Raw genomic sequence first — 26,584 nt, forward strand, 5'->3', positions numbered from 1 at the left:
CGTTCTACTTCTTTAAATAGACTTTTTAATAAATGTTTTCTCCTGCAACATCGGAGTGCAGCGCCACATTAAAAACGCACTACCATGACAATAGTTTAAAGCGAATTGAATTTGAAGCATGTTTTTTTTTTGGGGGGGGGGGGGGGCAGAGCTTTGTGACGTCATATTTGAGGGGGGGGTCTGACTTTTGTGACGAGGGGGGGGGGTCAAAAATCGTCCAAAATCACGTGACGTCATTTAGGGTAAAGGTCGGCTCGTTGTTTTTACCTTTTACTTTACCTTGCCGCGGTCTACAGACAAGAAGTGATACGACACGTGACCCCCCCCCCCACCGTGACCCCCCCACTCCTCCACCAGCTGTCACGAGGCGGCGCGAGGCGGCGAGGCGATTTTGATTGCGTGGTCAAGAATCGATTCCCGTGATTCTCGCTATCACCGTCTCGTTTCTATTGTCTCTTTCTCTCGTCTGTGCCCGACATCAACAATTTGTCTCGATATCATTCTTCCCGATCGTCAGCCTGAAGCTGCTGATTATTGAATCCTGAAAAGAAGCTGTAATTCGATAAGAATCGAAAGACCGTCATAGAGTTGCGTGATTAGTTTGGATCGGCGAATCGACGCGGGAGGCGGAAGCCAGAGCAGGGATCGAGCCGTGCCAGCGCCGACTCAGACGCGGTGGTGTGGACTGTGGAGCGGAGCCCCAGTCCACCAGCAGAGTTCACCAGCAGGGTCATCGTCCACCAGTAGAGTCCACCAGCAGGGTCATCGTCCACCAGCAGAGTCCACCAGCAGGATCATCGTCCACCAGCAGGGCCCCAGTCCACCAACAGAGTCATCGTCCACCAGCAGGGCCCCAGTCCACCAGCAGAGTCATCGTCCACCAGCAGGGTCCACCAGTAGGGTCATCGTCCACCAGCAGAGTCCACCAGCAGGGTCATCGTCCACCAGCAGAGTCCACCAGCAGGGTCATCGTCCACCAGCAGAGTCCACCAGCAGGGTCCACCAGCAGGGTCATCGTCCACCAGCAGGGTCCACCGTGCGAGTCGACCAGCGATGAGGCTGCTGCCTGCGCTGGGAGCGCTGCTTGGCGCTCTGCTGGCGGGAGCCCAGTTCGTGCCCCCGGTGAGACGAGAGACACGACAGCCAGTCACCACTACACCAGGCACCGCTACACCGGTCACCACTACACCAGTCACCGCTGTCACCGCTACACCGGTCACCGCTACACCGGTCACCGCTACACCAGTCACCGTTACACCAGTCACCGCAACACCAGGCACCGCTTCACCAGTCACCGCTACACCAGTCACCGCTGTCACCGCTACACCGGTCACCGCTACACCGGTCACCGCTACACCGGTCACCGGTACACCAGTCACCGCAACACCAGTCACCGCTACACCAGTCGCCGCAACACCAGGCGCCGCTACACCAGTCGCCGCTACATTAGTCACCGCTACACCAGTCACCGCTACACCAGTCACCGCTACACCAGTCACCGCTACACAGTCAGCGCTACACCAGTCACCGCTACACAGTCACCGCTACACCAGTCAGCGCTACACCAGTCACCGCTACACAGTCAGCGCTACACCAGTCACCGCTACACCAGTCACCGCAACACTAGTCACCGTTACACCAGTCAGCGCTACACCAGTCACCGCTACACCAGTCACCGCAACACTAGTCACCGCTACACCAGTCACCGCTACACAGTCACCGCTACACCAGTCAGCGCTACACCAGTCAGCGCTACACCAGTCACCGCTACACCAGTCAGCGCTACACAGTCACCGCTACACCAGTCACCGCAACACTAGTCACCGTTACACCAGTCAGCGCTACACCAGTCACCGCTACACCAGTCACCGCAACACTAGTCACCGCTACACCAGTCACCGCAACACTAGTCACCGCTACACCAGTCACCGCAACACCAGTCACCGCTACACTAGTCACCGCTACACTAGTCAGCGCTACACTAGTCACCGCTACACCGGTCGCCGCAACACCAGTCACCGCTACACCAGTCACCGCTACACTAGTCACCGCTACACTAGTCAGCGCTACACTAGTCACCGCTACACCGGTCGCCGCAACACTAGTCACCGTTACACCAGTCAGCGCTACACCAGTCACCGCTACACCAGTCACCGCAACACCAGTCACCGCAACACTAGTCACCGCAACACTAGTCACCGCTACACTAGTCACCGTTACACTAGTCAGCGCTACACTAGTCACCGCTACACCGGTCGCCGCAACACTAGTCACCGTTACACCAGTCAGCGCTACACCAGTCACCGCTACACTAGTCACCGCTACACCAGTCAGCGCTACACTAGTCACCGCTACACCGGTCGCCGCTACACTAGTCACCGCTACAGGCAGTTAGCGCTACACTAGTCACCGCTACAGGCTGTCAGCGCTACACTAGTCACCGCTACACTAGTCACCGCTACACCAGTCAGCGCTACACTAGTCACCGCTACACTAGTCACCGCTACACCAGTCAGCGCTACACCAGTCACCGCTACACCAGTCACCACTACACTAGTTACCGCTACACCAGTCACTGCTACACCGCAACACTAGTCACTGCTACACCAGTCACCGCTGTCACCACTACACCGGTCACCGCTACACCAGTCACTGCTACACCAGTCACCGCTGTTACCGCTACACTGGTCACCGCTACACCAGTCACCGCTACACCAGTCACTGCTACACCAGTCACCGCTGTCACCGCTACACTGGTCACCGCTACACCAGTCACCGCTGTCACCGCTACACCAGTCGCCGCTACACCAGTCACCGCTACACCAGTCACGGCTAAACCAGTAACCGCTGTCACCGCTACACTGGTCACCGCTACACCAGTCACCGCTACACCAGTCACCGCTACACCAGTCACCGCTGTCACCGCTACACTGGTCACCGCTACACCAGTCACCGCTACACCAGTCACCGCAACACCAGTCACCGCTACACCGGTCGCCGCTACACCAGTCGCCGCTACACCGGTCACCGCTACACCGGTCACCGCTAGAACCAGTCACCACTGTCACCGCTACACCGGTCACCGCTACACAGTCACCGCTACACAGTCAGCGCGACACCAGTCACCGCTACACAGTCACCGCTACACAGTCACCGCTACACCAGTCACCGCTACACCAGTCACCGCTACACCAGTCACCGCTACACCAGTCACCGCTACACAGTCACCGCTACACCAGTCAGCGCTACACCAGTCACCGCTACACCAGTCACCGCAACACCAGTCACCGCTACACCAGTCACCGCTACACCAGTCAGCGCTACACCAGTCACCGCTACACCAGTCACCGCAACACCAGTCACCGCAACACTAGTCACCGCTACACCAGTCACCGCTACACCAGTTACCGCTGTCACCGCTACACCAGTCACCGCAACACCAGGCACCGCTACACCAGGCACCACTACACCAGTCACCGCAACACTTGTCAACGCTACACCAGTCACCGCTACACCGGTCACCGCTACACCGGTCACCGCTACATCAGTCACTGCAACACCAGGCACCGCTACACCAGTCACCGCTACACCAGTCACCGCTACACCAGTCACCGCTACACCGGTCACCGCTACACCGGTCACCGCTAGAACCAGTCACCACTGTCACCGCTACACCGGTCACCGCTACACAGTCACCGCTACACCAGTCAGCACTACACCAGTCACCGCAACACTAGTCACCGCAACACCAGTCACCGCAATACTAGTCACCGCTACACCAGTCACCGCTACACCAGTCACCGCTACACCAGTCAGCGCTACACCAGTCACCGCTACACCAGTCACCGCAACACCAGTCACCGCAACACTAGTCACCGCTACACCAGTCACCGCTACACCAGTCACCGCTGTCACCGCTACACCAGTCACCGCAACACCAGGCACTGCTACACCAGGCACCACTACACCAGTCACCGCAACACTTGTCAACGCTACACCAGTCACCGCTACACCAGTCACCGCTACACCGGTCACCGCTACACCAGTCACCGCTACACCGGTCACCGCTACACCGGTCACCGCTACACCAGTCACCACTGTCACCGCTACACCGGTCACCGCTACACCAGTCACCGCAACACCAGTCACCGCTACACCAGTCACCGCTACACCGGTCACCACTAGACCAGTCACCGCTGTCACCACTACACCGGTCACCGCAACACCAGGCACCGCTACACCAGTCACCGCTACACCAGTCACCACTACACCAGTCACTGCAACACCAGGCACCGCTACACCAGTCACCGCTACACCAGTCACCGCTACACCGGTCACCGCTACACCAGTCACCGCAACATCAGGCACCGCTACACCAGTCACCGCTACACCAGTCACCGCTACACCGGTCACCGCTACACCGGTCACCGCTACACCAGTCACCGCTGTCACCGCTACACCGGTCACCGCTACACCAGTCACCGCAACACCAGTCACCGCTACACCAGTCACCGCTACACCAGTCACCGCTACACCGGTCACCACTACACCAGTCACCGCTGTCACCACTACACCGGTCACCGCAACACCAGTCACCGCTACACCAGTCACTGCTACACCAGTCACCGCAACACCAGTCACCGTAACACTAGTCACCGCTACACCAGTCACCGCTACACCAGTCTCCGCTGTCACCGCTACACCGGTCACCGCTACACCAGTCACCGCTACACCAGTCACAGCAACACCAGGCACCGCTACACCAGGCACCGCTACACTAGTCACCGCTACACCAGTCACTGCTACACCAGTCACCGCTACACCAGTCACCGCTACACCAGTCACCGCAACACCAGGCACCGCTACACCAGTCACCGCTACACCAGTCACCGCTACACCAGTCACTGCTACACCGGTCACCGCTACACCAGTCACCACTACACCAGTCACCGCTGTCACCGCTACACCGGTCACCGCTACACCAGTCACCGCTACACCAGTCACCGCTACACCGGTCACCACTACACCAGTCACCGCTGTCACCACTACACCGGTCACCGCAACACCAGGCACCGCTACACCAGTCACCGCTACACCAGTCACCGCAACACCAGTCACCACTACACCAGTCACCGCTGTCACCACTACACCGGTCACCGCAACACCAGGCACCGCTACACCAGTCACCGCTACACCAGTCACCGCAACACCAGTCACCGCTACACTAGTCACCGCTACACCAGTCACCGCTACACCAGTCACCACTACACCAGTCACCGCTACACCAGTCACTGCTACACCGCAACACTAGTCACCGCTACACCAGTCACCGCTGTCACCACTACACCGGTCACCGCTACACCAGTCACCACTACACCAGTCACCGCAACACTAGTCACCGCTACACCAGTCACTGCTACACCGGTCACCGCTACACCGGTCGCCGCTACACCGGTCGCCGCTACACCAGTCACCGCTACACCAGTCACCGCAACACCAGTCACCGCTACACCAGTCACCGCTACACCGGTCACCACTACACCAGTCACCGCTGTCACCGCTACACCGGTCACCGCTACACCAGTCACCGCAACACCAGTCACCGCAACACCTGTCACCGCAACACCAGTCGCCGCTACACCAGTCACCGCTGTCACCGCTACACCGATCGCCGCTACACCGGTCACCGCTACACTAGTCACCGCTACACTAGTCAGCGCTACACCAATCACCGCTACACAGTCAGCGCTACACCAGTCACCGCTACACCAGTCACGGCTACACCAGTCACCGCTACACCAGTCACCGCTACTCCAGTCAGCGCTACACCAGTCACCGCTACACCGGTCGCCGCTACACCGGTCGCCGCTACACCAGTCGCCGCTACACCGGTCGCCGCTACACCGGTCGCCGCTACACCGGTCGCCGCTACACCGGTCGCCGCTACAGCCAGTCACCGCTACAGCCAGTCACCGCTACACCAGTCACCGCTACACCAGTCACCGCTACACTAGTCACCGATACACCAGTCACCGCTACAGCCAGTCACCACTACACTAGTCACCGCTGTCACCGCTACACCGGTCACCGCTACACCAGTCACCGCTACACCAGTCACCGCAACACTAGTCACCGCTACACCGGTCGCCGCTACACCGGTCAACGCTGTCACCCCTACACCGGTCACCGCTACACCGGTCACCGCTACACCAGTCACCGCAACACCAGGCACCGCTACACCAGTCACCGCTACACCAGTCACCGCTACACCAGTCACCGCTGTCACAATTACACCGGTCACCGCTACACCGGTCACCGCTACACCGGTCACCGCTACACCGGTCACCACAACACCAGGCACCGCTACACCAGGCACCGCTACACCAGTCACCGCTACACCAGTCACCGCTACACCAGTCACCGCTACACCAGTCACCGCTGTCACCACTACACCGGTCACCGCTACACCGGTCACCACTACACCGGTCACCACTACACCAGTCACCGCTACACCAGTCACCGCAACACCAGGCACCGCTACACCAGTCACCGCAACACCAGTCACCGCAACACCAGTCGCCGCTACACCAGTCACCGCTGTCACCGCTACACCGATCGCCGCTACACTAGTCAGCGCTACACCAATCACCGCTACACAGTCAGCGCTACACCAGTCACCGCTACACCAGTCACCGTTACACCAGTCACCGCTACACAGTCACCGCTACACCAGTCACCGCTACACCAGTCAGCGCTACACCTGTCACCGCTACACCAGTCACCGCTACACAGTCACCGCTACACCGGTCGCCGCTACACCGGTCGCCGCTACACCGGTCGCCGCTACACCGGTCGCCGCTACACCAGTCGCCGCTACAGCCAGTCACCGCTACAGCCAGTCACCGCTACAGCCAGTCACCGCTACACCAGTCACCGCTACACCAGTCACCGCTACAATAGTCACCGCTACACCAGTCACCACTACAGCCAGTCACCACTACAGCCAGTCACCGCTACACTATTCACCGCTGTCACCGCTTCACCGGTCACCGCTACACCAGTCACCGCTACACCAGTCACCGCAACACTAGTCACCGCTACACCAGTCACCGCTACACCAGTCACCGCAACACTAGTCACCGCCACACCGGTCGCCGCTACACTAGTCACCACTACACCAGTCACCGCTGTCACCGCTACACCGGTCACCGCTACACCAGTCACCGCTACACTAGTCACCGCTACAGCCAGTCACTACTACAGCCAGTCACCACTACACTTAGTCACTTCTGCACTTCGTGGTGAATGGCGTTCATTGTTGTCTTGCTTCTGTGTGTGGTGTGTGCAGTACACCGAAGAGTGCCGGAGTGGCATGTACCCCCCGAAGGGACCCACGTAAGGATTCCCATTCGTGAACAACACTCCACGCTGATCGACTGCATGAATCATGACCTTGAGAAACGCAGGTTTCCTTGCACGCATTGCTGCGTCTTAAACATGCCTGGGTGGTCAACCCTGTTTCCCTGTGTAGGAGTCTGTGCGCTCTCTAAGGGAGATGGTCTTCTCTTGGGCTTTAAACCTTGTAATCTACAGCACGTATATTGTGCCGGACACCACTGCTCAATTCCGGTGGTGTCCGCACGACACGTGGGGGACACGCAAAGTCTTTGGTGGCGGAGGGAGGCGTTCACTTGGCTTCAGAATCCCTTGCGTTTCAGAGAATCGATCTCACCGATTGTCGAGGCTCGAATTATCTGGTGTCATACAGAACTTCCTCTCGTGTCTGTGCGTCTCTCGTGTTGTGTGCATCTCTCTAGCCTCGTAGATTCCTCATTGTGGTCTCTTTTCTGTTTCCACGTGAATCTTCAGTGTGTTTGTTTTTTGTCCATTTTCTGTGTGAACTCTTCAGTCTCTAGAAAAACAACTCACTCAAGACCCACATATTTTGCACCTCCTGGCTTTGAAATTCCTCCTCAGAGATACTGGTGGTGTGTCACGATCAACTGCATCAGAACATCAAACAGGCCAATGCACACATCTCCTTCATGAGTGTAAAATTTAAAATTAAAGAAGCCACGGTAGTGCGATTGTGGCCATGGTACCCAAACTATGGATAATACTGTATAGTAAGACCGCTGTAGTCTGCGCTCCGTCAACAGAGGAATAGCAAATCTAGATGGACTCCTGAAGCCCTCTCGTGGCTAAAAGACTTTAACATTGGCATTTACTATTTAAACTATTTTAAATTTTACCAGGTAAGGCCCACTGAGCTATATAGCTCATTTTCAGAAGCGACCTGGCTACAAATGAAACTCAACGTAGTGGCTTATCATGCGGAAATGTATTGCAGCCATATACTCTAAATGGATGTTTCTAAATGTGGAGGGAAAAACCGGAGCATTCAGAGAAAAATCCACGCAATCAAAGGGGTAAGAGAAATGCAAACTCCAAATATACAGGTGTCATGGTCGGGATCGAACTCGCGCCCTCCTGTATACCAGGCGAGTTAGTTAACATCTTGCCACCGTAGATCCTGAACACATTGCCAGATGCAAGAATAGAATTGAATCAAATTTTGTATAGAAAATTTGTCTACGATATCGCCGTTGTCCCTTGGTTCACTCCTGTGTTTATTTCTTTCTCTCCGTGTCACTCTGGCGCTCATCTCATCCTATGTCCTCTCTATCGCTCCTCCCATCTCCGCGTCTCATCTCTTCTGTCGCCCACCTCAGTATTTCTTCTCTCTCACTCTCTGGCCTCCCTTGTATTTCTAGCTGAAACAGCTGTTGATAAGATTGATCTTCCATTGTAAGAAAGTTACGTGGGAAGCGATGTTCTGGGAGAGACGGATCAGTATTTGTGTAAGGGGTTGCATTGGGCCCTGGGCTTTACACGAGCACTGCGTTAGGTAATGCCACATAGGGCACGGGAGATGCTCAGCTGTTACCAGACCACAGTTAGAGAGAATGCAGTCCAACAGGAATCACCAATTGGAGAATAACAAATCAGAAATGTATGAAAAAAATTTCATGACGCACGCAATGTGCTGCACTGGCAAGATACCAAACAGCATTAAATTATAATTTAATAGCAGCCACTCTTTGTAACTTGTTGTGGTAATGTCTGTGTGTGTTTATATTTGATCGGAATTACACTCACAGACACATGGATCAGCAACATCATATTGATCGTTGAGGGAAGTAAAGTGGGCAGGAGGCATCAGAAGCGATAGCAGCAGACGAACAAGACTGGTGATAGAATGGTAATCGAAGGAGTGCGCGCACCCAAGGGGAACGACAACCACGGAGATGGAGCGATGAGACCAGCTTTTGTAGGAGTGAGATGCATCGTGCTTGCAGGGTGACAGTTTTTGGGAGTCCTTCATTCAGCAGTGGATAGAAAATATTAACTACAGTATTCGTAATGAACCCACTGCCACTCAGAGCCACGATAACCGGGGATGTCAAATGACAGCACTGAGCGGGAGTAATCAAACTAAATAATGGGTGTGTAACCCAGCGGTGGAATTTACACCACTTCCTCTCTCGTGATCTTTGAGATCAGCGCTTTTCAAAGTCCCAGGTAAGCTGCGGCATAGTCAGAATTCTAGGAAAGAAGGTCACTGTTTCGCAAGTGAGGACGGACGAACTCCCCTCCGTGCCGTTCAGTGGCCGATCCAGTCCCCCACCTCCCCCCCTCCTCTCACCGTTGGTCCGCGCCCGCGGTGACAACAGTAGATGTCCGTCAGCCCCCACCGCCGGACCTCTCAACTGCTTCCTCAGTCGCGCCCCCACGAAGTTTGGCCAGACGGCATGCCGCGTAGATCTAACACACTCGACTGCGCGCCGTGGAATGATAAAGGGTTCGCGAGTAATTGATTCCGATGATATGGAGGTGCGCGTGTGTTGCCTTTTTGAGGTGTTAAAAGTTTATCGCCTTTACTATGTAAATGTTCAAGGTGCTGGAATGACGTGCGTGGGTTTTTATGAAACCCATGACTGCGTTATTATGGCCGAAGTGCACAGACATCCAGGAAAATGGGGGTCGCGTGCCTTGTGTGGTGGCGTCCGGTACGAAAACATGAGCACGGCGCTGAAATTTACGCAGAAGATACCTTGAACATAAACGGTCCTGCGTTATACCAGGCTCGTCACTTGTTGAAAAATTAATTATTTATCATGGGATCTCCTTTGCCAGTACCAAAATATTATAATAGTTTTTTCCCCTTTTTTCTGGCAACTAAACAGGTGTTAAGATACTCTTTGGTTCTTTCGGTAAAGTCACGTAGATAGAAATAAAATAAAATAAATCATGACGTTTGGATCGCAACACAAGTGAACTTCATCAGGTGGGACAACCACAGCAAGAAAATGCTGAAGTCGGCGGGAGAGTTGCCGTGGCAAGAGGTTATATAGGTAAGAGAGGGGGGAGGAGGCAAGGGGGGAGAGAGATAGAGGGGGGGGGGGCGTGTGAGGTAGGGGGAGGGGGGCGTGAGCGCTAGGGGAAGAGGACGTGAGTGGGCGGGGCTAGAAGTGGGAAGATGGTGGAAGAAGAGAAAGAGGACTTGAGGCTGGGGGGGGGGACGTGGGCAAGGCTAGCAGTAAACCGGCAGGTACGAATGAAACAACAAGTTAAGGTATTACCTGGCTAATAACATCCTTCCAATGATTGTTCAATTTGTATCTATCTTCTCGGTTGAAGTTTTGTCTGTTTATATATCTGGATGGCTTCATGAACAAACCTTTCATAGTAGCTCGAAGGTTTGCAGAGTACCTTGGTCTCGGAAAAAAACAATATCATGCAAGCCCACAGCGTTATAACAATGGTCAGCCACAGCAGAGGTATTTGTTCTGCCATGTTTCAGATCTGCCTTGTGTTCGTGAACACGGTCCGAGACATGTTTCATAATAAACGTTTTTGGGTTAGATCGCGTTATTTATAAATGTGTCGTAACCCTCCATCACCCGACATGGCCAATCAGCAAAAATAGTGTCACGTTGACAAAAGACAAATAGTTCACTGCTTTAGCCCAGCGGTGTGTTGAGGCGTGAAACCACAACATTTACAATTTTTTTAGTTAAATGATGATGTCACCCTGCTGCTGCTGCTCTATTTAAGACCGTGAGCAAGAGCAGAGCCTCACCATTCTGGCGAATTTCCCGATGATGCTGGACGCAATTACCAGCGAAACGTCGTACTCAAAAAATTGTAAATGTTGTGGTTTCACGCTTCAACACACCGGTGGGCGAAAGCAGTTAACTATTTGTCTTTTGTCAACGTGACACTTTTTTTGCTGATTGGCGTGTCGGGTGGGGGAGGGTTACGACACATTTATAAATAACGCGATCTAACCCAACAACGTTGATTGTGAATAATATAGGTCGCGAAAGCCTACGTGTTAAACCGAGACATGTTGTTTCATTTCCCCAATGTAACTGCTGCCGCAGCCACAGCTCAGTTTGTAGACTCCAGGGTATAGCAAGTCAGGAATGACATCCTTCACAGATGGGATTATATCACGGATTTGGTGTACTGTATTGAATCGGACCTGGATCTTGTGTTTGTATAAGATTTTGGAATTATTTTTGGTAACACCTGCTATGTATGGTAACGTGATGGTTTTGATTGGATTCTCAGGAGATTGTTTCTCCATGGTTGGAGAAAACCTTTGCGAATAATGCGGTCCGAGTACCCATTCATCTTGAGGGCTTGGTGTACGTGTTCCAGTTCACTGGCTAGGTGGTGTTGAATCTTGATTTGAAGTTTTCGTGACTGCAGGAATCCATACACTTTCGTTCTTTCGGTAAAGTCACGTAGGTATAAAATAAAATAATTCACGACGTTTCGGGTGCAACACAAGCGTCCATCAGGTGGGAAAGCATGGTCTGCTGCTGAGGCAGACTGTTTTAAAAGGTTTGAAATGGGTGTAGCTCAAGGGTTATAAAGAAGTGGCCGGGGCTAGTGATGTTAATGTGAGAAATTAGCATGTAAAAGTAAGCTAGGAGAGCGCCCTCCTAGACGAGGGCACGGAAGTGGCTATGTTAATGTGAGGGATTAGCATGTAACTGTAGAAAAAAAGGAGGCCGCTCTCCTTTTTAAATCCTTTATATTAAGTTCACTTGCTTGCTTGCTTGCGCGCTTACGACCGTGCAAATCTTTCAGTCGTTTTTTAACCCACTTCCCGTGATCCAATCGAGCTGACATTTTGCACACAGACTCGTTGTGTGTGACAATTTATTTTCGTGAAAAAATTTTTCCTAAATTTTCCACTTTTTAGGAATTTTTTTTTTCATATTTAATTTAAAATACCAATGTGATAAAAATGAAACTCTTACTCAAGAAAAACAGAAATTAATAATAAAATAAAACCGATGCCACGCATATAAAGGATTTATAGTGAAAAACTTTGTTTTTACGGGTTACATTTTCTACAGTTACATGCTAATTTCTCACATTAACATTATGCTAATCCCTCACATTAACATAGCCACTTCCGTGCCCTCTAATTTCTCCCCCCCTTGCCTCCTCCCCCCTTTCTTACCTATATAACCTCTTGCCACGGCAGCTCTCCCACCGACTTCAGCATTTTCTTGCTGTGGTTGTCCCACCTGATGAAGTTTGCTTGTGTTGCGATCGAAATGTCGTGATTTGTTTTATTTTATTTCGACCTACGTGACTTTACCGAAAGAACCAAAGAGTATGGATTCCTGCAGTCACGAAAGCTTCAAGTCAAGCTGTTAAGATGTTAAAAAACCAAACTGAAACCTTTTACAAGGAATCATGTCTGATGATTGTATCCACCACACTGTCGTCTCGTTCGTTTGAACGCATTTACAGGGGTCGCCATTGAAATGAGTGGCGGATTCTGTGGACGACTCTCATACCTGTCAACCCCTTATCAGTGCCTACCTTATTACAGACCTTATTGGTCACCCCGTGCCCTTATAAATCTCAACGTTCATCCAACAAAGTCCGTTCACAAGGTAGAAACACAAACAGACAAAAATGTTCCCGTTTTGAAACGGCTGTACGCCGTATGGACCTGAACTCAATTTCCCTGTACAAGAATACGGCTAAAACGTATGGGTTGATAGGTATGGACTCCTTTTGGCTGTCAATGACTCCCCCCCTCCCCCCCTAATTTACGTTAACGGCGAATTTGCGATAAGATCTTCGATCTTGGCAGCAGTTCCATCTCTCGCCACTGGAGGGCGCTCCTTGCTTGCTTGGTGGTAGGTGCACTGGACTCTTGATCTCGGCCAACTGAGTTTGATTCCCAACTATGGCTATCACCAGTGGCGAGTGATGTCAGAACCATATCCAGGGTAACCTCCCAGTGCGGTGAAGTATGGTCAACAAACAAACTTTTTTTTTACCAGGTAAGGCCCACTGAGGTATGTAGCCTTGTGGAATGAATATAATCTCCGGAGAAAGGGCAATTATGGAATGATATTCCACACAAGGATGGGAGGGGGAGAGAAGGTGGGGCGACGGGGGGAGGGAGAAAAGGGGGGAGAGAGAGGGGGAGGGTGGAGGATGGGAGGGAGAAAAGGTGGGGAGACAGGGAGAGTGGAGGATTAGAGGGAGATAAGGGGGGGGGAATAGAGGAGAGGGTGGGGGATGGGAGGGAGAGAAGGGGGGAGACAGTGGGAGGGGAACAGCTGTGGGGGCATGCCTGCCCATGTGATCGTGGGTTCATTAATCGCCGTGTGCTGGGTTAACGAACAGCACTCTGACAAGGTGGTGTTGTTGCCTTAGTGGTGGTCCTCAATACCTTTCAATTCAAACACGATCGTGGTTCTCTGATGGAATTGTTCTCGTTTTTAACTGTCAATTTTAACCGTATACATTTCCTCACTGAAATACACCGCACAGAATTTGTACACGCCGAAAAGATTAAAAGTTGTTCATTGGAATAATATAGACGTGACGGACTAGGGTTTTTAAGTGTCCCCTTATCACGAGTGGCGACTCGTGATGTTGTGCAGCTGGGGTTGGAAGTGAATGAACGGATTAGTCTGTTCTGCATTTGAACCGATATCTCTAAACAGCCTGTACGGTATGTAAACAAGAACATAAATCACGATCCACGTGGTCAGGCAGGGGGGAATAGAACACCACTTCTCAAACTCTAAACCTCGCAAAGAGCACGTGGGAATGGGACAATTAAGTGGCCATTTGACGTCCCGTCCCCCCCTCCTCCGGAAAACTGCATAGGAAGTCAAAGTGGAGCAGAGGGTGCCCAGTGGGCGGCTGTGGGGGGCAGACGGAGGGCATCTGCTGGAGAGAAGTGTGGAGGTGTCTGGTGAGAGGGAGGTCCGGAAGTCTAAAGCTTCCCGAGTGAGAAACGAGACTTCACGGTGAGGAGCGTCACTTTTGCGCATCGCTGATGTCACTCGTACGTTTGAGTTCAACGTCATTGCAGTGGCATCACAGGACGTATGTACGTATGTGCGGTGAACCTGTTTCGCACCCTACGTAGCCAACCGCGCTCATCGGAGGTGCGGGGGAAAGACAACAAACTAAACAAAAATCAGTTCGCAAGAAAAGAGTTTTCAATCGAGTTGTTTTTAAAAGTGAATAGCTCCAGCGGCTTCCTAATATCAGAAGGAAGAGCATTCCAGATGGCCGCAGAAACGCATCTAAAAGTGCACAATGCGGTGACCGTCTTTGTTCGGTGGTTCGCCAAAAGCCGCTGCGAGGATGACCGGAGTTTGCGTGATCGGAATTGATGTTAAAGTCTACTTCTCACAAATGAAGCTTCAAACTTACATCAGGATGCTGAAGATGCATTACCTGGGCTGTGTGTCCTGAGCTGCCTTTGAGCAATTATTGTTCTTATCTACAAGGTCAGCCTCAATCGATCTTGTAGCATTGGGAGCCAGAATCGCATTTTTCTCAACTAACCATCGTGCATCCTATGAGTCGCACCATGCTTTAACTCTCCGTGGTGACAGATGTGGCATATGCGAGGAGGGGGTATAGGAATGGAAGTCAGTTTTGGATGTTGATTTTGTTTAGCGAGGTGAGAGCACAATAGGCTAGGGTGAGTCTCATTTACAAGAGTGACCTGGGGCCATTCGATTATTGCGATATATAATCCTCATTGATATTTGTGGGTCATTTCTTTTTGGCGAGATGTTAACTACATCACTTGGTATACAGGAGGTCTTGGGTTCGATCCTGACCCTGACGCCTGCTGTATATTTGGAATTTGCGTGTTCTCCCCGTGGTCCTGTGGATTTTTTCTCTGGGTCCTCCTATTTTTCCCTCCACATTTAGAATCAACATTTGGCTGCTATACATTTCCACGTGATAAGCCACTTTGTTGACCTATCATTTGTGGCCTGGTCGCTTCTGAAAAAGAGCTACATAGCTCAGTAGGCCTTACATGGTAAAAATATGAAAATTTCTAAATAGTAAATGGCAATGGGGTGAGTGTGTTCACCCGTGTCAGTGATTTAGCGATCGTGTGTGTGACGCGCACGAGTGTTAATGTAGCGGTTAACATGCTGCACTACAAACCTGGCGACCACGGTGTGCAGGATTTTGTGGGTTCCATCCCCACCCACGCGTTTAGAGTATTTGGCTGCTGTAAATTTTCACGTGAAAAGCCACTTCGTTGAGCTATCATTTGTGATAGCCAGCTGGCTTCTGAAAAAGAGCTACATAGCTCTGTGGGGCCTTACCAGATAAAATAAAAAAACAATTGTGTTTGTTTGTTTTGGAAAATTTGGACTCAGACGCCAGCGCACAATGGGCTACTCTTGCGATGGACGTCGGGGGATCTTTAACGTCCACCGCGTGGTATTGTCGTGGTTATTTCTCCAGCAGTAAATAATGGGGGGGGGGGGGGTGTTGGCTGAATTCGAACTGTGAGCCTCTGCGAGTGGCAGCGAACGCAGCGCTAATCGCTGGGCCCCATCTCTGACCCGTAGGAGGAGGAGGAGGTGATGGTGGTTTCCAGTTGACAGATATTGGGTGGGGAAAACTCTTTGGGGGGAGTCGATGATCACGTGCAGGTTTAAGGACAAGCAGACTCCTTGTACGTGAACTTGCTGGTGGGCCAACTTTGGTATCACTAAAGATCAATTTATGAATGGAATTAAGTTATTTGGTGCCAACCGATTGATTGGGTTATAGGTCTGGCAGCTTCAGCGGGGAATGATGGTCGCGCCTGTGATTGCAGGTACAAAGGGCAGGTTCCCTGGTACAAGATCGACTTGGACCTCCCGCCAGCCCAGCGCTGGACCAAGCTGATCACCGAGAAGAAAGCCGAGGTGCGTGCCCCCCCCCCCCCAGTGCATTGAGCAAGGGCGCTAGTTCACGATTGCTTTCTCTATTCACGATTGCACTGGCTCATTCTTGCTTCGTGTTGCACGGGGTGAACCGCGTGTTTGTGTGAGCGGTGGCGCAGAGGTTAGCGCTGGGCTATGAACTCGGTGACCCGAGTTCCATTCCCGTTTATGACCAACACCAGTGAGGGGGTTATCTCAACCGGTCCTGGGCCTCCCCTAGGTCGACTCAGCCTCAAATGAGTAGTCAGTGCGGTGTGTCAACATCGCCACTCGGGAGACAAAGGTGGTCCGGTGTGGTGCTGGTCACCCACTTCTGCCTTCGTAGGTACTTGCTAACAGCACTCGCCCCAAAAGTCTGTTAAGGCTGTATGGGGATCTTTGTCTTTGTGTGTGTGAACAGTTGGTGTCGCTGGTCGACCTGATTAAGCAGCTGGCAGGAGATTTCTTCCCGAGTGGGAAGCTCGTGGAGATCATTGACGTCGCTCTGGTACCTACCCCACTTGCCCTTCCTGCACAGACTTTGCAGCACAGCACACGGAGGGTGCACGTACCAACACACGTCCACGCACGTACCAACACACGTCCACGCACGTACCAACACACGTCCACGCACGTACCAACACACGTCCACGCACGTACCAACACACGTCCACGCACGTACCAACACACGTCCACGCACGTACCAACACACGTCCACGCACGTACCAACACACGTCCACGCACGTACCAACACACGTCCACGCACGTACCAACACACGTCCACGCACGTACCAACACATGTCCACGCACGTACCAACACACGTCCACGCATGTACCAACACAAGTCCACGCATGTACCAACTTCTAGACTCTCTGGGACAAAAATATCCAATTAACCCACTTTCTCTGAAACCAAATCTCACTCTGGGTATTATGTCTCCCACTCTGGATATCACGTCTCTGCATCGATGATAAGTCCTCCAATATTTTCAACTCTTCACGTGATATGCTTCTGTTTTTCTAATTTTTATTTATTTTCCTTTTTGTCATTGTCGGTGACCTGTGTCACTCTGCCGAACGAGACTCCATCCCGGGTCTCTCAAGTTCTCATCTGGTTACACAAAATAAAACTTTGACACAAAACCTACATTTACATTGAAATCTGCGACCCTAGAGGTTTTCTTGATATCGCTTCCCGGCAAAGTAAATGTGCGGTATCTCACAGTTCGAGCGAGCTCAGCCCTGAGCCCAAGGTGAAGACTACACATTCCTATGGCAGGGGCCAAACACATTCCGACAGCGGATGAGGGGCACGCACTTGCATAGCTGTCAACCCATACGGTTTACCCCGTATTTTTGTACAGGGAAATTGAGTTTTCAGGTCCATATGGCGTACAGCCGTTTCAATACGGGAAAAACAAATGTTTTGTCTTTTTTTTGTGTGTTTCTCCCTTGTGATGAGACTTTGTAGGATGAACGTTGATATTTATAAGGGCACGGGGGACATTTAAGGATTTAATTGGTCTGTAATGAGGTAGGTATGATAAGGGGTTGACAGATATGCATTTGCACTTCACTTCGGAACATAAGAGGAGTGGCTCTTTTTGGGCTCTACACAATCCAATTTAAAATAAAATTCATTGTAATTTCGGCCTTTGTCAGTCCACTGCTGGAATTAAGGCCTCCCCACGCTTTAACCATACTTCACCACCCCAAGGGCGTCATGGTGGCGAGATGTTAACTACCTCACCTGGTGTACAGGAGGTTGTGGGTTCGATCCCGACCCTGACCCCTCCTGTATATTTGGAGTTTGCGTGTTTCTCTTCCCTCCTTGGTCGCGTGCATTCTTCTCCGGGTCCTCCGGTTTTTCCCTCCATATTTAGAAACATCACGCATTTAGAGTATTTGGCTGCTATAAATGTTTACGTGATGATAAGCCGCTTTGTTGGGCTACCATTTGTGATGGCCAGGTCGCTTCTGAAAAAGAGCTGCATAGCTCAGTCGGGCATTACTTGGTAAAATAAATAACATAGTTTAGTCTTAATGTTAGTTTGGTCAGTGCGGATTGGTAAAATGAGGGGCCATGGGCAGTTTAGGTAATTACTCACCGCTGATGTTAGCCGTGGCCAGGAATCTAACTCGGGCCACCGAATGTGTAGTTTAGTGTTGTAATCACTGCACTCGCATAATCGCCTATCCCCTCTTTGCAGCCCACGGGCGTCATGCCCACTCTACATGGCACCTCACCTCGCACACATCAGGACTTAGATGCCAATTATGTTTGTTCTGCACCTCGTATTAGTTGTGTGTGCCAGTTGTGTCATGTCTAATTGCGTGTGTGTGTGTGTATATATATGCAAGGTGTGGAGCGGTAGGGTAGCGGTTAGCACGCTCCGCTACAAACCTGGCAACCCGAGTTCGATTCCTGCTGACGGTCAACACCAGTGACGATTATTTGAACAGTTCCTGGGCCTCCACCTAAGTCGACTCATCCTCAATTGAGTACCTGGCTGCAGTGTGTAGTAAACATCCCCTCTCGGGAGACAAAGGTAGCCAGGCATGGTGCTGGCCACCCACCCCCTCGTGTACCGCCCTGACCCTCATAGATGCTTGCTAACAGCACTTGCCCCAACAGTCCATTAAGGCTATAGGGGGGAGCTTTGTCTTTATATGCAAGGTGGTATGTGGTGATCGTGTGTATGAGTGTAGGTTGCGTGTCTATCATGTGTGTAATGTGTGTGTGTGTGCTTGCTTGTCTTGCAGGGCCCGCTCGCTAGCACATTCCCAGCCCCTTTTGCAGATGAACTCAAAGGGATCTCCGAAGTCTCTGGGGTGCCTTTGGGTACGCACGCACACACGCACACACGCACACACGTAGATATGATGACAGGCACACACATGGAAACGATGACAGGTACACAGACACACTGACATGATGACAGACACACAGACATGATGAAAGGCACACAAACATGGTGACAGACATGATGACAGACACACAGACATGACAGACACACAGACACACTGACATACACAATGACAGACACAATGACAGGCACACAGACATGATGACAGACACACAGACATGACAGACACAATGACAGGCATACCGACACGATGACAGACACACAGACATGATGACAGACACACAGACATGACAGACACACAGACACACTGACATACACAATGACAGACACAATGACAGGCACACAGACATGATCACAGACACACAGACATGACAGACACACTGACATACACAATGACAGACACGGTGACAGACACAGACATGATGATCGACACAATGACAGAAACACAGACACAGTGACAAACACACACAAAGACAGACACACAGACACGATAACAAACACACACATGGTGACAGACACAGACACGATGACACACACAAAGACAGACACACAGACACGATAAAAAACACACACATGGTGACAGACACAATGACAGACACACAGACAAGGTGACGGACACAGACACGGTGTACCGCGACGCTGGCACGATGACGGACATGCAGACACGGCGCGACACGTGTGCGTGTGTAAATACTAACGCGTTCACACACCACGTGCTAGTTTAGACTTTTGCACTGGGCACGGAAATAGCACGTGATCAACACACAACACACACACACAGTCATTGTCATCACACACACACATTTAAATAGGACAACCTTCCAGTGTCACTTTTAAAGTTACCCGCGTTTGCATTACGCCTTTGTGTGTGTTACGTGTGTGTGTGTTACGCATGTGTGTGTTTCGGGCTCGTGTGTTACGCACATGTAAGTTACCGTGTGTGTGTGTTACGTGTTTGTTTTGTACGCGTGTGTTATATGCGTGTGTGTTTGTTACGTGTCTGTGTGTTACGCGTGTGCGCGTTACATGCGTGTGTGTTGTGCTTATGTGTTACGTGTGTGTTTGATACATGTCTGTGTGTTACGCTTGTGTGTGTTACGCACGTGTGTGTGTTAGGCGTGTTTGTGTGTTGTGCGCGTGTGTCTTATGCGTGTGTGTTTGTTGCTTGTGTGTGTGTGTGTTGCGTGTTTATTGCGTTTGTTCCGTGTGTGTTTCTTCCGTGTGTGTGTTATGCGTGTGTGTGTGTAACGCGTTTGTGTGTGTTACACACGTATGTGTGTGTGTGTGTGTTACACGCATGTGAGTGTGTGTTACATGCGTGTGTGCGTTACGCAGGTGAGGTGGTTCTCTACAATGTGTTCTACGAGGTTTTCACCGTCTGCACGTCGTTGGTCGCCATGGACACAAAAGGTGCCCCACCCTCTTACACAGAGCGGCACTGATACACTGATATTCTGTGGAGGTTACCCTCAATTTGCATGCGGAATTAAAATCATCGCTTTTTTAAAGGATGATGGTAATGACCAAATTCGCTGCGTTTGATAACACAGATGAGCAGGAAGCCTTTGTGATCACGTAGAATATCTTCTTACGTATGTATCCTATGCAAGGATAGAATAGAAACAAGCTATAAAAGCCCTGGGAATTCAGCTCGGCCTGCTATGCATGCAACCTCCATGTACGGTTACATACTCATAATAAGAGTGTTTTTTGGGGTTAGATTGCGTAAGTATAAATGTGTCGTTAACCCACCACCACCCAACACAGCCAACCGGTAAGGTATGTCATGTAAACAAAACATGCCAATTAGTTGCTAGTTCAGCCCACCAGTGTGTTGGAGAGTAAACCTATCTTCACTGACCTGCTTCTGTTCCTCTCTTAAAACAACCCCCATCTCTTCTCCCTAGGCTATTCTACTGATACTCCCTGCCCCCCAGCTATGGCCAGGCCTACCCCAACCCCTGTCACTACCCCAACCCCTATCACTACCCCTGCCACTACCCCAACCCCTATCACTACACCGCCACTTTTGATCTCCACCACTCTCATCTTACGTACAATTTCATATCTGCTGTAAAGCGCCTTTGAATAAAGCGACACACACACACATATATCTAGACAAGGTAAGATCTCGAGTATATTTACGCTTTCACGTGAAAGCGTGACGTCGTGTCTGACCCGCAATGCGTTCTTCCACCGTCCGCTTGCCCATGAATTCTGGAGTGCTCGCGCGGGCGCTGCAGTGTTTTGGAGGCTACGGCTTTCTTTGGGGGGGGGGGAGAGAGGGGGGGGGCTCTTTGAGCCCGAGCAGCAGACGGGCTTCAACAGCATCCGACTAATCGTGCGACTCTCGCCTCCCTAGGGAAAATGTACCACGCGAGAAACCTGGACTTTGGATTGTTCATGGGGTGAGTGTATCCGCTCGTGTCTGTGATGAAGTGATCGTATGTGTGTGTGATGTGTACGAGCGGTAATATAGCGGTTAACGTGCTGCACTACGAACCTAGCGCCTGTATATTTGGAGTTTGCATGTTCTCCCCGTGGTCACATGGATTTTTGTTAGGTTTCTCTGTTTTTTCCCTCCACATTTTGAATCAACAGGCGTTTTAGAGTATTTAGCTGCTATAAATGTCCATGTGGTAAGCCACTTCATTGAGCTATCATTTGTGGCCAGGTCGCTTCTGAAAAAGAGCCACATTGCTCAGTGGGTCTTACCTGGTAAAATAAATAAAAAATTGGCTTTTTTGTTTAGTAACCGAGTTCGATCCCTGCTCATGGCCAACACCATTGACGATTATCTGAACCGGTCCTGGGCCTCCTCTAGGTCGACTCAGCCTCAAATGAGTACCTGGTACGATGTGTAAACATCGCCACTAGGGAGACAAAGGTGGCCGGACTTGGTGCCGGCCACCCACCCCCTCGTGTGCCGTTTCTGCCCTTCGTAGATGCTTGCTAACAGCACTTACCCCAACAGTCTGTTCAGGCTACACGGGGGATCTTTGTCTTTGTACACATGTATGTAATGCTCTGCTTACGTAGGTGCCGCGGTCGGGGTTTCGTGCCTAGATCCTGACGACCTGAGTTCAATTCCTGGCCATGGCTCATGTCGGTAGCAATTATCTGTGCCGTTCTTGATCCCAGGTCGACTCTGTTTGAATTGTGTACCGAGAGCAGTGTGCACACATTGGCACTGGAGACGTGCCATACCCCTGCTTCCATCTCTACAATGCTGGCCTTAATAGGTGCTCACTAACAGCACTTGCCCCGCAGCCTGTGCAGGCTACATGGTGTCTTTGAAATGTTGTTAATTTATATTCTTTGGGTCTTTCGGTAAAGCCACGTAGATAGAAACAATTATGAAAAATAGTAAAAAGAATAACAATATCACGACGTTTCGATCGCAACACGAGTAATTGTCATCAGGTGAGAAAATATAGCGGGATAACTGCTGAGGCAGGAAAAATATATGGTGGGAGAGCTGCTAAGGCAGGATGTTATAAAGGTTTGAGATGGGTGTAGCCCAACGGTAAATGGGCGGGGCTAGAGATGAAATTTGCATGTAAATGTAAAATCGGAGAGTGCTTGGCAAGAGCCTCCGCCACATCGAGGAAAACGAGCAACGGTAGCTGTGTCAAGAACCTTGTCTCCCGCTCCGCTGACACTACATATGTACACACATGTAGGTAGACACGTGTGTTCTCATGCGAGTGCACATGTTTTAGTTGTCTTCTGAATTGCTGATGAGGTTGAAATCCGAAATATTGAGTCGAAAATCTCAGCGATCTCCCGCTCAAAATCGAGCATTGAGGTGGTGCTCATCTCCCGTTTACTGCCCGGAGTCTGACGGAAATTCCACATTCCACATGGCGGGGCAGAGTCTTTCTAATGGGGGGAAACCACTGTGGTACTCCTGTAGTGGTGATACGCGCTGGGTGTATATGTCGTGTGCCAGCGCGTATGTACGGGTGTGTGTGTGGTGACGCGCGCTGACGGGGAGGAGCAGGCGTCAGTGCGCGGGTGGGGGTAGTGCTGCTGATTGGCTGTGTGCCGGTGACGCGCCCAGAGGGAGTGATCGGGTAGCAGCGCGGTGTGATTGGTCGGAGAGTGGAAACACGCGCTGAGCGGAACCGGATCGTGGGGATAGCGCGTGGGGATTGGGTAACGGAGGAGCGGTGCCGACATTGAGGTCCGCATCCGCTCCGTCTCCCGGGAAGAAGGGGTATATAAGGTGATGCACAGAGGAGCAAGGGGCAGAAGTGGAACCATCTAAGAATGAAGACGAAGGTGTAGAGATAGAGCCCGGAGAGGAGAGAAATGGAGAGTAGAAGAGAGTAAGGTATAGTGTGTAGCCAGCGAGATAGAAAGGTCTACACGAGCTGAGTAATGTATAGTGTGTAGCCAGCGAGATAGAAAGGTCTACACGAGCTGAGTAATGTATAGTGTGTAGCCAGCGAGATAGAAAGGTCTACACGAGCTGAGTAATGTATAGTGTGTAGCCAGCGAGATAGAAAGGTCTACACGAGCTGAGTAATGTATAGTGTGTAGCCAGCGAGATAGAAAGGTCTACACGAGCTGAGTAATGTATAGTGTGTAGCCAGCGAGATAGAACGGTCTGCACGAGCCGAGTATGCATACGGTGTAGCCAGCGAGAGAGAACGGTCTGCACGAGCCGAGTATGCATACGGTGTAGCCAGCGAGAGAGAACGGTCTGCACGAGCCGAGTATGCATACGGTGTAGCCAGCGAGAGAGAACGGTCTGCACGAGCCGAGTATGCATACGGTGTAGCCAGCGAGAGAGAGGCAAAGTCTACACGAGGAGAGAGAGAAGAGTGTAGCAGAGGCGCAGAGTCTACACGAGGCGAGAGAAGAGTGTAGCCGAGGCGCGGAGTCTACACGAGGCACAGAGAGCCGGCAGCACAGAATCCTGAGTCAAGAGAAGTGCGGTGTGAAGAAGAGAGGCCACGCGTTGTATTGTTACAAGTCAAGATTTAATAAAAGAAGTGTGTTCCCGTCAAGGAGTTTCCTGCCGTCATTTTCCAATACTTCATCTGGCGTCAGAAGTGAAACGGGCTTCCAAGTATGGAGACGAGGAAGACCCGTAGGACCCACGGGATTGACCGCGAGGAAGACCTGGACGACTCGGAGCCGCTGGTGGCGGGGGGTGAGGAAGAGGACTTGCCCACGCTGCAGGGTCCGTCGACGGCGCCGGCCGAGCGACCGGGGACAGACGCCGGGCTTCGTGAGGCGCACTCCCGACTGGCGGAGCTGCTGCTCGCCGCCGCGTCCATCTTGGCGGAGATCAGCTCGTCGGGAGGAGCGGGGACGGTGGGGGACATTTTACAAGGTCGCCCCGCAGATTCCCGCCAAAACGAATGGGGGATTCCCGCCATTGCGCCTGGGCCTACTTTTGGCGGGAACGGCGAGCGCCACGTGGTGGTGGGTTCCCAAGCGCGCGCATCGACTTCATCAGCGCGCGAGGGGGTCCGCCATCTTACGTCTGCTGCTGGAGCCGCCATCTTAGACACCGACGGACAGGCGGAGAGGAACCACGAGGCGGATGACTTCATTTTTCAGCAGCGCCTGCCCACGTTGTCAGCCTTCAAGGCGGAAGGCGGAGACTGGGGCCAATTTCAGCGAAGGTTTTTGGCGCATCAAGAGATGTCAGCGTGGTCCGATGCTACGGCGCTGCGGGCATTGCCCGCCATGCTGGACGACGATGCGCTCGCGGCCTTCAGGGCTGCACGGAAGTCGGACCGCTCCACGCTGAAGGATGCGCTGGGTTTGTTGGCCAGGGTCTACGGGCCTCCCTCTACATGCCGCCATCAGTTCTACGCAAGACGGAAAGCGGCCACGGAGACCGCGCTGGCCTATCGCACGGCGTTGCTGGCTCTTGCTGATGCTGCGTTCCCTCGGATGGACGAGGAGGGCCAAGACGCGATGGTTTTGGAGCAGCTGCTCAAGTTGGCGCAGGACCTGGGGGTCCCTATCAACACAGCTGACGACATTGATATTTCTTCTTTGAGAGTCGCCACGAGTATTCAAGCGCACGAGGCCCTACAACGGAAGCAAGGCGTTGGTTGCAACGCTGCTGTCGTCGCAGCCCCGGGGTTGGTGGTCGCCGAACCCCAAGTCGTCAGCCCACGAGAGGAGGCGTTCGCCACGGGACGACCAGGGGACTGGAGGCCGGGGGCCCGGTCGCCTCTGCGATCGGGCCGAAAGTCGGAGCAACCAAGATCTACTCCGACCCTCGTCACGTGCTATAACTGCGGCCTCCGGGGCCACGTGGCGTCCGGGTGCCGCGCTCCGCGGCAGCGCGCCATGGGAGCTCGGCTGGACGACGACCGAGAGCCCAAGTCATCTCTACAATCCCCGGCAAGTCGCGGCACCTCACACGCTCGGCCTGTTTATTCGGCACACATGGGACGCCGCATTGCGGCGGAGGAGGGCCGGTTAAGGTTCGGGGATTCGGTTCGGCGAGGGGGGTTCGGCCGGGACCAGGGAGACATTGAATGGGCGGAATTGGGGCATAGAATTGTGGCTGCTTCGGCGGGTTCGTCCGTTGTTACGGGATCTATTGATGGGGTTGAGATTAGGGTGTTAGTGGACACGGGGGCATCGGCAACTATTATATCGGACCTCATTTATAATATTCTTCCAGTCCAATGTCGTCCGCTGCTTCCAGTGGATGTGCCATTTTACGCCGCTAATGGGGGATCGTTGGGCATTATCGGTCAGGTTAGGGCGTCCATTTGCATTGGAGATATCAAATTATCGGGACCCGTTTTCGTTTCGTCTTCCTTGGCAGTTCCGTGTCTTTTGGGCACTGACTTTTTGGCTAAAATGCCCATTAAAATTCTTATCGATCAACGATGCATTGAACTGCCATCGGGTCGCCGGATTTCATTTTTGACGGGCCCTACTGACATTCGGACGGCGTGCGCTACGATACAAGCGGTGGCGACGCAGACAGTGCAAGTGCCCCCGGGTTCACAGATGTTGATTCCCCTCCGGTTGCGAAAACCATGGGTGAGGGAGGCTTCGGGACAGAGTATGCTTTTGGGTCCTTCTAACAAGGCTGTCGGGGGTCTTGATTTATCGGTGGCTCACACTTTGGTGCGGGCTGACAGGGATCCGTTTGTGATGGTTTTGAACGCGGGGTCGCGACCAGCTGTCATCCCGCAGGGCACCGTGCTGGCTCACGCGGCGCAGGTTCCTGGGGATGATGGGTTGGTTGCGCAGGTGGGCTCGAGCCCCGCGCGGAACGTTGAGCCAAGGGAAGACCTTGAGTGGGTCCATTCGTTATGTGCCGCCTCGGACGATTTGTCGGCGGCGCAGTTGGGTGCGCTGCGCGAGTTGCTCATTGAATTCTCTGATGTATTCAGTAAACATAAGTATGATATTGGGTGCACGGATTTGTTGCACCATCACATTGAAACGGGC

General features: G+C 52.2%; 1 protein-coding gene across 1 annotated transcript in view; it reads left to right on the top strand.

The window, feature by feature from the left end:
* Positions 1 to 584: 584 nt before the first annotated feature.
* Positions 585 to 26,584, top strand: part of ASAH1 (N-acylsphingosine amidohydrolase 1) — a 45,815-nt gene continuing 19,815 nt past the window's right edge. The window contains exons 1-7 of the mRNA XM_078867952.1: positions 585 to 1,122; positions 7,349 to 7,395; positions 16,190 to 16,280; positions 16,699 to 16,785; positions 19,041 to 19,119; positions 20,480 to 20,554; positions 21,507 to 21,552. Coding sequence (XP_078724078.1) covers positions 1,054 to 1,122; positions 7,349 to 7,395; positions 16,190 to 16,280; positions 16,699 to 16,785; positions 19,041 to 19,119; positions 20,480 to 20,554; positions 21,507 to 21,552 — 494 coding nt within the window. The 5' untranslated portion in view covers positions 585 to 1,053. The remainder of the gene's footprint in view (positions 1,123 to 7,348; positions 7,396 to 16,189; positions 16,281 to 16,698; positions 16,786 to 19,040; positions 19,120 to 20,479; positions 20,555 to 21,506; positions 21,553 to 26,584) is intronic.

Source organism: Lampetra fluviatilis, chromosome 25, assembly GCF_964198595.1.
Source record: "Lampetra fluviatilis chromosome 25, kcLamFluv1.1, whole genome shotgun sequence".
Classification (NCBI taxonomy): Eukaryota; Metazoa; Chordata; class Hyperoartia; order Petromyzontiformes; family Petromyzontidae; genus Lampetra; species Lampetra fluviatilis.